The sequence below is a fragment of the Dipodomys ordii genome, unplaced genomic scaffold, assembly GCF_000151885.1.
Source record: "Dipodomys ordii isolate 6190 unplaced genomic scaffold, Dord_2.0 Scaffold34, whole genome shotgun sequence".
NCBI lineage: Eukaryota > Metazoa > Chordata > Mammalia > Rodentia > Heteromyidae > Dipodomys > Dipodomys ordii.
The window spans coordinates 1,001,894-1,015,866 of NW_012267250.1; the positions used below are offsets into that span (position 1 = coordinate 1,001,894).

At 39.4% G+C, this 13,973-nt stretch overlaps 1 protein-coding gene across 1 annotated transcript in view; it reads left to right on the forward strand.

Annotated features, from left to right (window-relative positions):
* Window positions 1-13,973, forward strand: part of LOC105986325 (lysosomal acid lipase/cholesteryl ester hydrolase-like) — a 49,143-nt gene that overhangs the window by 10,401 nt on the left and 24,769 nt on the right. The window contains exons 2-3 of the mRNA XM_013017170.1: window positions 6,195-6,305; window positions 8,813-8,930. Of these exons, the coding sequence (XP_012872624.1) occupies window positions 6,195-6,305; window positions 8,813-8,930 (229 nt within the window). The remainder of the gene's footprint in view (window positions 1-6,194; window positions 6,306-8,812; window positions 8,931-13,973) is intronic.

Below are 13,973 nucleotides of genomic sequence, written 5' to 3' on the forward strand. Positions count from 1 at the left end.
CTATAGTTCTAGGCAGTACTCAGGGCTGGGTTCATGGGAAGCTCTGAAGCCAGGTAGGGGAGAAGTCTCTGGGACAAGTCCCAGTGGAGGGCTGCTCTGATTGGTTGCAGGAACCTGCTGATCAGGTGAGCAGGCCAGTGTCCACCCCTCTGCACCACAGCTGTCCTGCAAACCTGTTGGCTGCACCCTGCAATTAAAAGTGGGCAGCAGGAACCCTACTGAGGGCGCTGGGAGGGCAGCTGCAGCAGTGAGTCTGGGCTGCCATGCTCAGGGTGAGAGGTGGAGGCAGAGGCGGGGCGATGGTACCTGGGGCTGGCTGCGACCCCCCGCGTCCTGGGTTTCAGTGCCTCCAGGCTGGGCCAGGGTGCCTGGCACTGCGGGGCTCCTGTGGGTACCTGGGGCCGGCGGGAAGTGGTCCCTGGTGTCTCCCCGCACTGAGCGGTTGGGGCGCTGGGCACTGCTCTGGAGCCCCCTGGGCGCTGGGATTTCTAGGCTAGTGTGGCTGTCCAGAGCCCCGCACAGCTGAGATGGCCAGGAGGTCGACTTCTCAGCCCTCTTTCCTCGCGTTTCCCTCTTTCCCTTAATCTGTTAGTGAATGGTGTGTGGTCAGGAGCAGACCTTGGACGTGGGTCCTGGTTTAAATCTTTGCACATTGCTATTCGGTCAGTTGCTTCTTCCTGTAATTAACCAGCCTGGGCCCCCTCTACTCCACACTTCGCTGAAACAGGGACTTCTTGCCGTGGATATAAAGGAGAAAATAGGTCTACTGCCTGCAGCGCTGTCTGTGGTCCGGTCCTTGGTTTCGGTGTGCTTATCCACTAGAAAGCTAGAGGACAGGCTGGGTGTCTTCTCACATTGGTCTGTTGGGCGGCTCCATCACAGTTTTCGGAATCTTTAATACGTGCATGGCACTTGGCTCTACCTGGGTTCAGAGTCTGCACCTCAGTTCTCTTGGATGTAAATGAAGGGAAAGGAACAGTACTTCATTAGATTGGCACAGAGTCAAAAGAGATTGTTACAAAGTTGAAAGAACCGAGATAAAGGTACTAAGAGTCAGAAGAGTACTTTACACTCAACTTACAGACTTTTGGTTTGGTTTTGTGTCTGTACTGAGCTTGGGTACTGTCCTCTAGCTTCTTTGCTCAAGGCTAGCATTCTCTTGCTTAATCCACAGCTCCACTTTTGGCTTTTTGGTGGTAAATTGGAGATCAGTGTCCTATGGACTTTCCTAGTCAACTGGCTTCAATCTCATCAGCCCAAGTCAGCCTCCTGAGTGGCTAGGAATACAGGAGTGAACCACTAGTGCTTTGCTCTAGAATTTTTATTTCTCACACAATCTATAGGAGAGTGACTTGTGGAGAATTGGGAGAAGGAAAGTGCTGTTCTTGATGAAGGAAAAACCCCAATGACATGTTATACTACTGAAATGATGGCCTACCCCCTGGTTTGCTGGTCCACATTCGGTAGAATAGTTCACTAGGTTGAAAGCAGCTACTGACAGATGCTAATTATGAACTGTGGCAATACCCCCACATGTTATTTACTTTTCAGTGAATGTGTTTTTCTCTAGTCATACAGGTCTTTGGGAATGGTGAAGTTAGGATAATATGTAGCCCAGAGCTGTACAGCCTTTCCCTGAGAGAATGTGTAACTCAGTTGGTAGAACATTTACCTACTATCCACAAGGCCCTGGATTTGATTGCCTCTACCAGAAATACATTAACAAATAAAAGATATATTCCAAATTAAAAGTAATGAGCTTGCATGGCCAATAAAGACTCTAGATAAAGTGATCTCCTGTCTAGAATTCTGAGGTTCCCTATTATTGGAAAAATAACTCGATTGCATCAGAAGTTGGAAATTGTTGGACTTTTCTAATCCAAGAATCACTTTCTTATCATATGTGGAGTACTTACAGTATAGCTTTTATTTTTAAAATGGTAGTGTTTAAAACAGTACTATTAGGACACTGTAGAGGCAAAATATAGAACTTTGGAAGTTTTAATATATGTATATATAGATTTCTTGATTACAGCCATTCTAACTGAGGTGAGGTGGAATCTCAATATTGTTTTGATTTGCACTTCTTTTGTGGCTAGAGAAGTTGAGCTTTTCTTCATATGTCTATTAGTCATTCCTATTTCCTCTTCAGAGAAGTCTCTCTTTAAGTCTTGAGCCCACTTATTAATCCGGCAATTGTTTCTCTGAGGATTTATTGTTGGGGGATATAATTTTTTGAGTTCTTAGTATATTTTAGATATGTGACCCTTTTCGGTTGTATGGCTACTGAAGATCTTCTCCCAATCTTTGGGCCCTCTGTTGATCTTGCTAACTGCATCCTTTGCCATGCAGAAACTCTGCAGGTTCATGCAATTCCATTTGCCCAACATTTTTTATTTTGTTGTGTTTCTGGGTCTCTATTAAGAAAATTTCAGCCTGTGCCAAGGAGCCCCAGAGTTTCTCCTATTCCTTCCTGTAATGTGTTCAGGGTGTCTTCTTTGACTTTGAAGTCTTTGATCCATTTGGATTCTAGTACAGTGTGATATATAACAATCTAGCTATACTTTTCTACAGATGTTTAACCCATTTTGCCAGCACCACTTAATGAAGAGGCTGTCTTTCTTCCATTCTATTGTTTTGCTCCCTTTGATCAAAGGTTAGGTTGCTGTAGGTCTGTGGGTTCATTTCTGGGTCTTTAGTTCTATTCCATTGGTCCTTAGGTCTGTTCTTGTGCCAATACCAAGCTGTTTTGATTACTATGGCTTTGTAGAAGAGTTTGGAATTTGCTATTGATATTCTCCAGTACTGTTCTTTCTACAAAGGGTTGTTTTTGCTGTTTGGAGTCTTTTATTGTTCCATTTGGCTATTTGGGTTGCTTCTTCTGTTTAATTGAAGATTGAGGTTGAGATACTGATGGGTATCTCATTGAATTTGTAGATAGCTTTTGGCAGTATTGCCATTTTCACAATGTTGATCCTCCCAACCTGGGATCATAGGAGGTTTTTCAAGTTCCTTAGTTCTGCTTTAATTTCCTTTTTCAGGTTTTAAAGTTTTCATCATAGAGGCATTTCACTTTTTAGTTAAGTTAACTCCTAGGTGTTTTATTTTTTGCCCGGATATTACAGAAGTAGTTGGTTTTCTGTTTTCAGCCATGCTCCTATTATTGGCATACAGAAGAGCCATTAATTTCTGAGGGTTAATTTTATACCCTGCTACTTTGCCAAAGTTTCAGATCAGCTTGAGTAACATGGGTATGGAGTCCATGGAGTTCTTTAAATACAAGATCATGTCATCTGCAAAGAGGGAGAGTTTTACTTCATCTTTCCCTATTTGGATCTCCTTTATGTTTGTATCTTGCCTTATTGCTGTAGCTAGGCATTCTAATATTGAAGAGAAGCAGAGAGAGTGGTCATCCTTGTCTGGTTCCTAAGTTTAGAGGAAATGGCTTTAGCTTTTCACCATTAAGTATAATGCTGGCTGTAAATTTGTCACATACAGCCTTTATTATATTGAGAAATGTCCCAGGGATTCATAGTTTTTCCAGAGCTTTCATGATAAAGGGGTGTTGGATCTTGTCAAATGATTTTTTTGCATCTATTGAGATCATCATGTGGTTCTTATCCTTGCTCTTGTTGATGTGGTGAATTATCTTAATTGCTTTGCATATATTGAATCAGTTTTACATCCCTGAAATGAATTCCGTTTGATCATAGTTTATGATTTTTGATGAGTTGTTGAATTTGACTGGCCAAAATTTTGTTGGGAAATTTTACATTGATGTTTGTCAAAGAAATGAGTCTACAGAACACTAATGCTACCAGCACGACCATGTTTATTGAAGCATTATTTACCATAGCTAAGATATGGAACCAACCCAGATCCCCCTCAGTAGATGAATGGATCAAGAAAATGTGCTATATATACACAATGGAATTCTATGCCTCCAGAAGAAAGAATGACATTGCCCCATTTGTTAGGAAATGGAAAGACTTGGAAAAATTATATTAAGTGAAGTAAGCCAGGTGCAAAGAAACATAGTTCCCATGGTGTCCCTTATTTGCAATAACTAGTATATCTGAGTCAAGCAGAAAAGGTCAGATAAGTTGATACTAGGGAAATGAACCCTAAGATATGCATTCAAATAATTTATTTCTTTCATTAGATTGTCTCTAACACATTTATAAGATTATTTCTTTGGTGCTTTGTATGTCCCTCCCCCGTTGTATAACGCCTGCTTTCACTTTATTTGATGTCTGTATAATTTGTTAAGGGGAAGGGAACAAACAAATATTTTAAATAGGGATACAGGTGGACCCATTGCATCAATGAAATGTACAAGTCTTTATGTCAAAAATGAACTTTACAACTTTGGTGGGGGGGGAGGAGGATTGGGTGAGGAGGCAGGGAGGGGGGGAGGATGGGAAGGGATGGGAAGGAGAAACAAAGGAGGAGGCTACAATGCTTGATAAGAAATGTACTCATTATCTTGCCCATGTAATTGTAACCCCTCTGTACAGTATTTTCACACACACAAAAAAAGAAATGGGTCTACAATTCTTTCTTTAATGAGTCCTTGCCTGGTTTTGGGATGAGGGTTATGATGGCTTCATAGAAAGAGTCTGGTAGTGAACTTTCTCTTTCAATTCCATTGAAGAGTTGGAAGAGTATTGGTGTGAGTTCTGCTTTGAAGTTCTTGTAGAATTCAGGTATAAATCCACCTATTCCTGGGCTGTTCTTTGATGGGAGGTCTCTTATTGTTGTTTCTATTTTGATGCTTGATATGGGTCTGTTAATTTGGTTGAGATCATCTTGGTTTAGTTTGGGCATGTCATATTTGTTGGAAATTAGTCTATTTCTTCCAGATTCTCAAACTTATTATCATAAAGGTTTGAGAAGTATTCCCTTATAATGTTCTGAATATTGGTTGTCTTTGTGGTGATGTTTCTATTCTTATCTTTGAGTTCGTTTATTTGAGTGTGTTCTCTTCTTTTTCTGATAAGATTTGCTAAGGGTCTGTCAATTTTGTTAAATTTTCTGAAGAATCAACTCTTTGTTTTGTTGATTCTATGGTTTTTGTGTACAACTGTATATTATTATATATCATCCCCCCAAAGTATTTCTGATTCGTGCTCCTTGGTAAGCTTTTCCTCCTACCCATGCTTTCCCTGGCAATAATCTATGTTCTGTCAATATATATTAGCTTATGTTTTCCAAAGATTTATATGAATGAGATCAAACTATATTGATTATCTTTTGTCTCTGTCTAACTGGCTGTCTAGCTGTCTGGCTTTCTTGCTTTCTCTCTACCCTCTGACCCCCTCTCCCCACCCTCATCTTACTTCTTTAATATAACACAGTTATTTTGCAAGCTGTCCATGTTTATGCTTTCCTTTTTATTGTTGAATTTGTTTATCCATAAATTGTTTATCTATTTACACATTTAGAACACTAGGATTTTCCCAGTGTTTTGTCTATTACATACAAAGCTACTATAAACATTTCTATGTAAATCTTTGTATAGGCCCATACACAAACATTTTTAAGTGATTATATTGTTTTACATGTAGGGAGCCAAGTGTTTTCCCCTAAGTATTGCCAGAAATGTCATATCACTTCATCCTCAGTGTCCACCAGGTCTTTGCTACACTGTGATAGTGAGAAAAAGCTGTCAGAAACTAGGATGTCCTCAGCTAGTGACTGGAGCCTCCTAGAATGAGAGTGATTGAATTCTTTCTCCCTATTTCTCTTGCAAGATCTTTTCTTTCACTTTTTTTCCCACTCACATGACAAACTTAAATCTTGATATCCAATTTAGGACAAGAACTTAAGTGAGTAGCTACTTGGAGGTAAGGGCTCATAGTACCTGAAAGAACATGAAAAATGTTTAAATTCCACTTGCAGGGGCAGAGCTCTGGCATTTTTTTGCCTCTTTCTTTATCTCACCTTATCCAAGTGTTACATCCTGCCCTCTGTTATTTCTCTAAGTAAGTGTGCTGGGCTCCCAATATCACATGTTAACTGCATAGGGGATTTCTTAGTAAAAAAGATTGCCTCTTATTTTTCCACTTGAAATATGCTTGGAGTCATTTGCTTCATTTCCTTCCTTCATAGAATTCTGCTTTCCCTAAACTTTTTGTGAGATCAGTAAGCTATAGTGAAATTTATGGGAAGTAATAATCAATTACTTTTTTTAGATGAAAATGTACTTCTTGGAGTTCTTGTTCTGTTTGGTCCTTGGGATCCTGCACTCCCAGGGGAGCAGAGGGCAGGTGTCATCTGTGAATCCCGAAGCACACATGACTGTGGTAAGTTTTTCTAAGTGATATGCTTTTAAAATGCAGGAATGACAAATGTTTTTCCTTAATTATAGTTATATAGGTGTATGCAGCTACAACTGGGATCTCTTTATAGCTCATTATGTTTTTCACTTTCTCTGAATCTTAGAATCTGGACTGTGTCATGTGTAAGGAATGAATGTCATGTGATTGTTGAAAAACTGCACTTTTTTATTGTGAAAATACCATATGGAGTGGTTATAATTACATGGGCAAGATAGTGACTACATTTCTTATCAAGCATTGTTGCCTCCTCCTTTGTTTCCCCAATTTTTATTAATCAATTTAGCTTTTCAGTCTCACATAATTTGTTTAAAAAACAATAAGAATGTGTGTCACAAACTCTTTTAGGGCATTATTACTAAGCATTGGTTTTAAAATACACTGAAAAAAGATCATAAGTAAGAATGTCTAGACAATTCTACTACCACCATAAGAAGCAGTCTTTCTTCCATTCTGTAGTTTTGGTTCCCTTATCAAATATTGGGTGGCAGTAGGCGTGGGCATATATTTCTTCTATTTCATTGGTCCTTGGACCTATTCTTGTACCCATACCCAGCTATTTTTATTACTATGGTTTCAAAATATAGTCTCAAGTGTGCTACCGATATTCCTCCAAAATATGGAGGACTTGTTTTTGCCATGTGTTAGTCCACTTGAATTTTTGGATTGCTTTCTGTATATCATTGAAGAATGATTGTGGGATTTTGATGGGTATTGCATTGAATTTGTAGGTAGCTTTGGTCAGTGTTCCTATTTTTACAATGTTAATCCTTCCAGTTCAGGAAACACAGGAGGCTTTTCCTTTTCCTTAAGCCTACTTGAATGTCTATTTTAGATTTTTTAAGTTTTCATAATAGAGCTCCTTCACATCTTGATTAGTTCCTAGGTATTTTATTTTACTTTTTTGAGGTTGTTACAAATGGAGTTTCTTTCCTCATTTCAGTCTCAATCTTCTTAGAGAGAAGATTGGCATAGAGAAAAGCTACTGATTTTTGTGGTCTTTTTATACCCTACTACTTTGCCAAAGCTTGTGATTAGCTCAGATGCCCCTCAATGGTGGAGTGAGCTAGAAAATGTAGTGTGTATACACACACAATGAAATTCCATCAGAAGAGTGCTATTTCATCATTTGTAAGAAAATGGAAAGGCTTGGAAAAAGATTACATTAGACAAAGTAAGCCAGACCCAAGCAAACATAGGCTGTATGTGCATATGAATATACAGGTAAACACAATGGAGGGTAAAAGACAAAAAATTACACTTGAACATAAAAAATTAAACATGACTCTAAAAATTCACACATTGAGACCAAAAGATGATATTCTTCAGAGAGGACCAAAATAGTCAATATCTATGTGCGTATGAGCATATACATGATGTTTGTTGAAATTAACTCCAAGAAATGGAAACAAGATGTTTTTTGATATTTTTTCTTGTCATCGTTTTTTATTTCTGTAACTTTTGTATATAAGTTTATCTGTTTGGGGGAGTGCAAGGGGTAGCACAGAAATGGTGGGAGAAAGAGTGAACAAATGCAGCAATGATACTCACTAGACACTATGTTGGAAATCAACTACACAACTATGGGAGAGAGGTATTGTGAGGGAAAATGAAGAAAATGAGGGAAAAGGTGACACTGTTCAAAAAGAAATGTACTCATTACCTGATTTATATAACTCCTCTGTACATCATTTTTATGGTACAAACAAAAAAGAATATCTAGAAATCATGTTTCATCACATGATGAATGTATCTAAAATAAGTTAAACTAAATAAGCAAATACACTTTTTAATTAATTAAAACATTTCAAAATCATTGCTCTTAAGTAAATAATCAAATTTTGAAAATATATTTAGGTCTAAAATATCAGAAAAATAGAGATTATTACATCAAACAATGACTCTAAGCCAGATGATGTAGCAACTCAACCTCAGAATCAGCTTAGAGATTTGGAAATATTAATAGCCTGGTGTTGGGATCTTAAGGTTAAGTGTTTGTGTGTGTGTGTGTGTGTGTGTGTGTGTGTGTATTTTTCTCTAAGTGCACATAGACATTCTAGTGTAATTATTTTTAGTCTATATTGAAAATGAATTGATTTTTTTCTGTCTTATTTTTTGGATAGAACCTTGAAAACCAGAGCAGTATTAGCTCGTACATTTAGAGAGGAAAGAAGTGTTTATTTTTTCTGGTAGCCAGGATCGAATGGAAGCCCAAATCCAAATGCTAGAACAATAGTGGATACAGTTGTTACAGAACAGAATGAGGAACACATAGTTTAATGTTATACCTATAAGTATGGAGGATTTAGTTTTTTGATGGATTGTTGGCCACACTGAAGAGACAAATGGTCAGTAACAGTCAATTTCCTGAATGCAACCTGGAGAATGTTATTATGTGCTGTTTTCTCCTTTGTCTGCTCATATGAGAAATTGGACCTGATTTTGGCCATTTGTGTTGCCTTTTCTCTTCCCAGACGCAAATGATAAGTTACTGGGGATACCCTGCTGAAGAGCATTTCGTGGAGACAAAGGACGGATATATTCTGTGCATTCACAGAATCCCTCATGGGAAGAAGAAGCATTCTTACCAAGGTATGGTGTTTCCTGTGGTAAGAGAGAAGAGTTCTTCAAGTTCCACACAACTAGCTCACAGCTGGAGCTGGGAATCTCATTAGCTATGCTGTGAGAATGCACTCCTTCTTTCAGGCCTCTCCCCCTCATCAGCACAGCAATTAACAGGCAAGGTTCCTGGCTTGTGTGTGTACCACACAAAGTGCGGAATATGAAAGAAAGCATGAGTCTTGAGATGCTCCCAGGTCCTGGAAGAAGCTTTAGGGGACACCAGTGCAGCCCTAGAGTTGCCACTGACTCCTATGTGTTCTCCCCACTGTGAGTCTCTTACCACTTCTATGACTATAGCAAGGATCGATTGAACATAATAACCTCAAAGTTTTTTTCTTTGTTATCATTTATTTATGTATTATTCTGTGCTCTACAGGTTATTGGTCATGTTCTTTCTTTGTGGGGGAGGGGTGATGGGGAATGAGGAAGTGTATACTGGGTCATCAGAATGGAGAACATAGATTAAAAGTACCTACTCTAAGTTCTGTCTTCCATAGCATCTTCTTTCTATGTAGGATTCCCCTGGTAGAGAATCTTGATGTGTATTTAACACCTATTCGAGCCAACCTCAGGGGGGACTTTTCATGAAATGTGTGATGCCTTTCAGTTCTCTGGAGGAATTGTGATTTTCCTAAGAATTAAGCTTTTAGTTTTCACTGTCCACAGCAAAGGATCTTCATTGTCCTATGTGTCATTCAAGAGCAATGTTGTCAGTGTTGATACTTTAGCTAATGGAAAGCCAAATAGAAGGAAAGAATGCATAAAGTCCTTTGCACTGAATATGGAACTTCTTTTCTCATGCAGACAACTTTCTCTCCTGACCTGCTATAAATATCCCCACTACCTCCCCTTGACCTGGACTGGATACTACCAAGTCATTCTTTCCTTCTTCTATCTCCTCCTCCTCTTCCTCATTCCCATTTCAGTCTTCCTTTTCCTCCTCCTCTCCCTTCTCTTCCTCTTCCTCTCCCTCCTCCTCTTCCTTTTCCTCTCTCTCTTCCTCCTCCTGTTAAAAATCTCCTCTGCAGTGCTGATAATTTAACCCAAGGTCTTCCACATTCTAGGCAAGCACCAGACTACTATGCTGCATCCCCTGACGATGCAGAATCATTTTTCACATTCCTCTTCAAACAGCTGTTAGGATCTGTCTGGGCCACCCATGTTGTATCCCTCTGTTAATCCCTTTCTCATGGTCTCTCATTAATCTTTTTCCCCTAACATTTAAAAAGTGTTATTTTAAGAGGATGTTGTACAGAGGGATTACAGTTACATAAGTCGGGAGATGAGTGTAGTTCTTTTTCAAAAGTGTTACCCCTTCCCTCCTTTTCTTCCATTTTCCCCCTCCTGTCCCCTTTCCTACTAGTTATATATACTATTTTCAAAATAGTGTCTCGTGAGTATCACTGATGTATTTGTTCACCCTTTGTTTCTACCATTTTTCTGGACACCTGAAATAGTGCTTGTGTAACTTCCTTTTTTGAGGTTTCCCTTATGTGGACATTTACTCTGCTCATTGCTTACTTCTCTCTTTTGTGAGTCATAGGGCTTGAGCTCAGGGCCTGGGCATTGTCCCTGAGCTCTTTTGCTCAAGGCTTGCGCTCTACCACTTTGAGCCATAGCTCCAATTCTGGCCTATGAGTGGTTAATTGGAGTAAAGAGGATAAGGGGATCTTTCTGCCTGTGCTGGATCTGAACTGCAATCTTCAGATCACAGCCTCCTGAATAGCTACCATTATAGGTGTGAGCCACCAGTGCCCAGCTCGCTTACAGTTTTTGTTTTGTTTTGTTTTATTTACCCCCCATTATGGAGGCTGAACTCAGGGCCTGAGTACTCTCACTCTCTTGCTCAGGCTCAACTCACTTGTTCATGGCTTTACTACTTGAGCCACAAATCCAGTTTGGCATTTGGCTGGTAAAGCTTCTTGAACTTTTACTCTAAATCAACACCTTTATTTGCCCAAAGAGCTAGATAACCAAAGTCAAAGAGATAAACAGGTCATGGGATAATCTATCTGGTCAGTCTGACAAAAGATTTATTGTTCCTGGAGTTTGTGAATATAGCCTTATGTAAGAAGTATTGAAAAAAGTAATCTCATGATGGTTATATTATGCATTTTAGTTAGCTAAAATGGAAATTCTGGCTGTGACTGCCTTAAAAATAAAATACATGGAATGAAAACAACAATAAGGTAGATTTAATTATCACCTATGAAGAAAAAAAGCCCCATTCTGACTACTCTGCAAATGATCAGACAGTGGCTTGGTGAGTGCATATGGTATGTGTCGCATATGTATCTCTCTGCAGGTGATTAGGTAATATTTTTGCCTTTGATTTGTTCCTCCTTATCTGTGGGAGATACAGTCTTTTTTATTGTAAGGATGATGAGCAAGAGGTAACAGTTACATAAGTAAGGTGATGAATATATTTCTTGTTTTCCTCATTTTCTCCTGATTTCCCCTGTGGGAGATACATTCTAAGATATCCCTCCCTGCCAGTGCATGCTAAATTCTGTGTGTACTGAACTCTACATTCACCATATTTCCTCCATATACATGTAGACATGATAAAGTTCAATTTAAAAATTAGGCACAGTAAATTAAATGTACAGAGTAACTAATAAAATGGAATAGTATACATTGCCAGCACTGCTACTCCTTTGCTCCAATGGTACAGTGAGGAAGAATGGGGTTAGATATGCACAAGTGCTATGGTACCCAACAGTAGGTCTGCAGTTCTCCAGCCACAAAGTCATTAGTGGGAGGGTAGCATATACAGTGTGGATATTCCAGACAAGGGCTGATTCATGTCATGGGTCTGAAGAACAGGATGGATTTGAGTTTCATCATGCCACTTAGAATGGTGCATAACTTGAGTCTTATAAATCACTTTATTTCTGTAATTTTCAATTCAATATTTTTTGGACTGTGGCTGACTGCTGGTAGCTGAAACTGCAGGAAGTGATAGCTTGGAATTGAAGGAGAGCTGCTGTGTGTCATTTACTCATCACTTTCTGTCATGTGTGCACCTTGTGCCAGGCTTATCAGGTGCTGTGAGCAACGCAGTGACTTAGACCAGCCAGGATGCTGCTTTCTGTTGCCTAACAATGGCCTTGACCGTTGTCAGTAGTGGGGAGAGTAGCATTTATGTTTCCTTCCTACCCCATGAGGTTGAACACTTTTGTGACCATTCTTGGGTTTGTTTCCTTTCTTGTGGGATGAATGAAATGTATGTCTATCAGTCTGGACAGTGACTAACCTTACACATCTTTCTGACCATTCCTTATGCTGTTGTGATTCAGTCAGTGGGTGATGCACACACTGGGAGACATAAGAACTCTACCTCCTGTTTTATAGATGAAAAAACCAAGATTCATAATGTCAAGCCCCTTTTTTTCCAGGCTATGAGATTGCAGAGATGTCTCCTATAAAGGCTGGAAAGTGTGTGGTTCATATGGGCTTTGGTTGTACAGGTTCCTGGGGTACTTGCTTTGGAGCTAAACCACTCCTTATTTTCTCCAGGGAGATTCAGGCATTCCTACCAGGAATGAAGCTTCCTACCAAAGTTATTTGTTTGGAGTTGTTGATATTTCAATGTGTCCTACAAAATTCATATGTTACAAACTCAGTCTCCAATGACTAATGCCCATGATAGACAGAATATTTTGATGAACTAAAGGTCTGACCATTTTCTTCTGGATATTTTTTTATGTGCTTGCTTTTTTTTCCTCCACACCCATAAGATGTTCCACAAGTTGGCCTTCTTGATATTTGGGTTTCTCAACCTAAGCCTTTACTTGGAAGCAATCAATCTGTCTTTTTTATACACTTACACATTTCTGGTATGTTTTATTTTTGCAGCACAAAACCGATTAAGACAAAAGCATTTCAACCTGTTTTTTAAGGAAAACTTTGTAAAATAGAATTAGACTATCAAGCTTCCTTCAGTAGCCTCCTACTTTGGATAAGCAGAAGTTTTTTTTAACTTTTTCTTTTTGTGGTACTGGAGTGTGAAGTCAGAGTCACAAACATGCTACACCCCCTCATTACCACATCTGCTCTTAGTGATCTTTGAGAAGGAGCCCCTGGGGGAGAAGTTACCTCAGCAATGTGTTCAATGTTAACCATACACATGCGTCTCTGGGTCAGGACAGATGGATGGGCTTGTTCAGAAGATCTGTGGGGGTGTGTCAAAATACAGGGGCTTCTGGAGGTCCATGGCCAGGAATGAGTGTTTTATAAGCACCTCAATGGATTTCCAAATGGAGTTCGTTTGGGGGAATGCTGTTTGGCTTACTAAGAAATAACTAGAGGCAGAACAAATAGTTGTATGCAAAGACCTTTCTTCTTTTACTATAGTTTTTAGTGAAATTTTCCTCAGAGAACTGACTAAAAACAGAGATTCACCAGGTACCAAGTGCATGCTTGCAGTTGTTGAACTCAGCAGGCTGAAGGCTCACTGGCCTTCCTCTCAGGACACTGAGGGGGATGGTACTCTTATCATTATTATCAACCTGATGATTATAAGTATAATCTTTTTGTAATGATTAATTTTTCCTCTGGAGCTGAAGGAGAATCCTCAATGAAGACAGAGACCCTGTTCATAGATGCTGTGTCTACCACAGTGCCATTGTAACTTTTCATGGGAAATGTAGTCTTTTTAATGTAGCATTAAAATGAGAATTCAAAGGCAAAGCATCACCTTAATCAGTGCCAGGTTTAGATTCTGCTTTTGAGTCTTTCTCCAACAGGAAGGACACATGTTGGCCCGGCAAGTGCAGAGGATTAAATTTACTTTTGGTTAGGAAATCCTTGGAGTCATTCTGGAATCTTTACTTTAGACTCCCCCTCATTTTAGTTTAGTTTGTTTGTTTGTTTGTTTTTGTCGGTCATGGGACTTGAACTCTGGGCTTGGGCGCTGTCCCTCAGCTCTTCAGCTCAAGGCGAGCGCTCTACCACTTGAGCTACAGCGCCACTTCCGGTTTTCTAGTGGTTTATTGGAGATAGGAGTCTCAC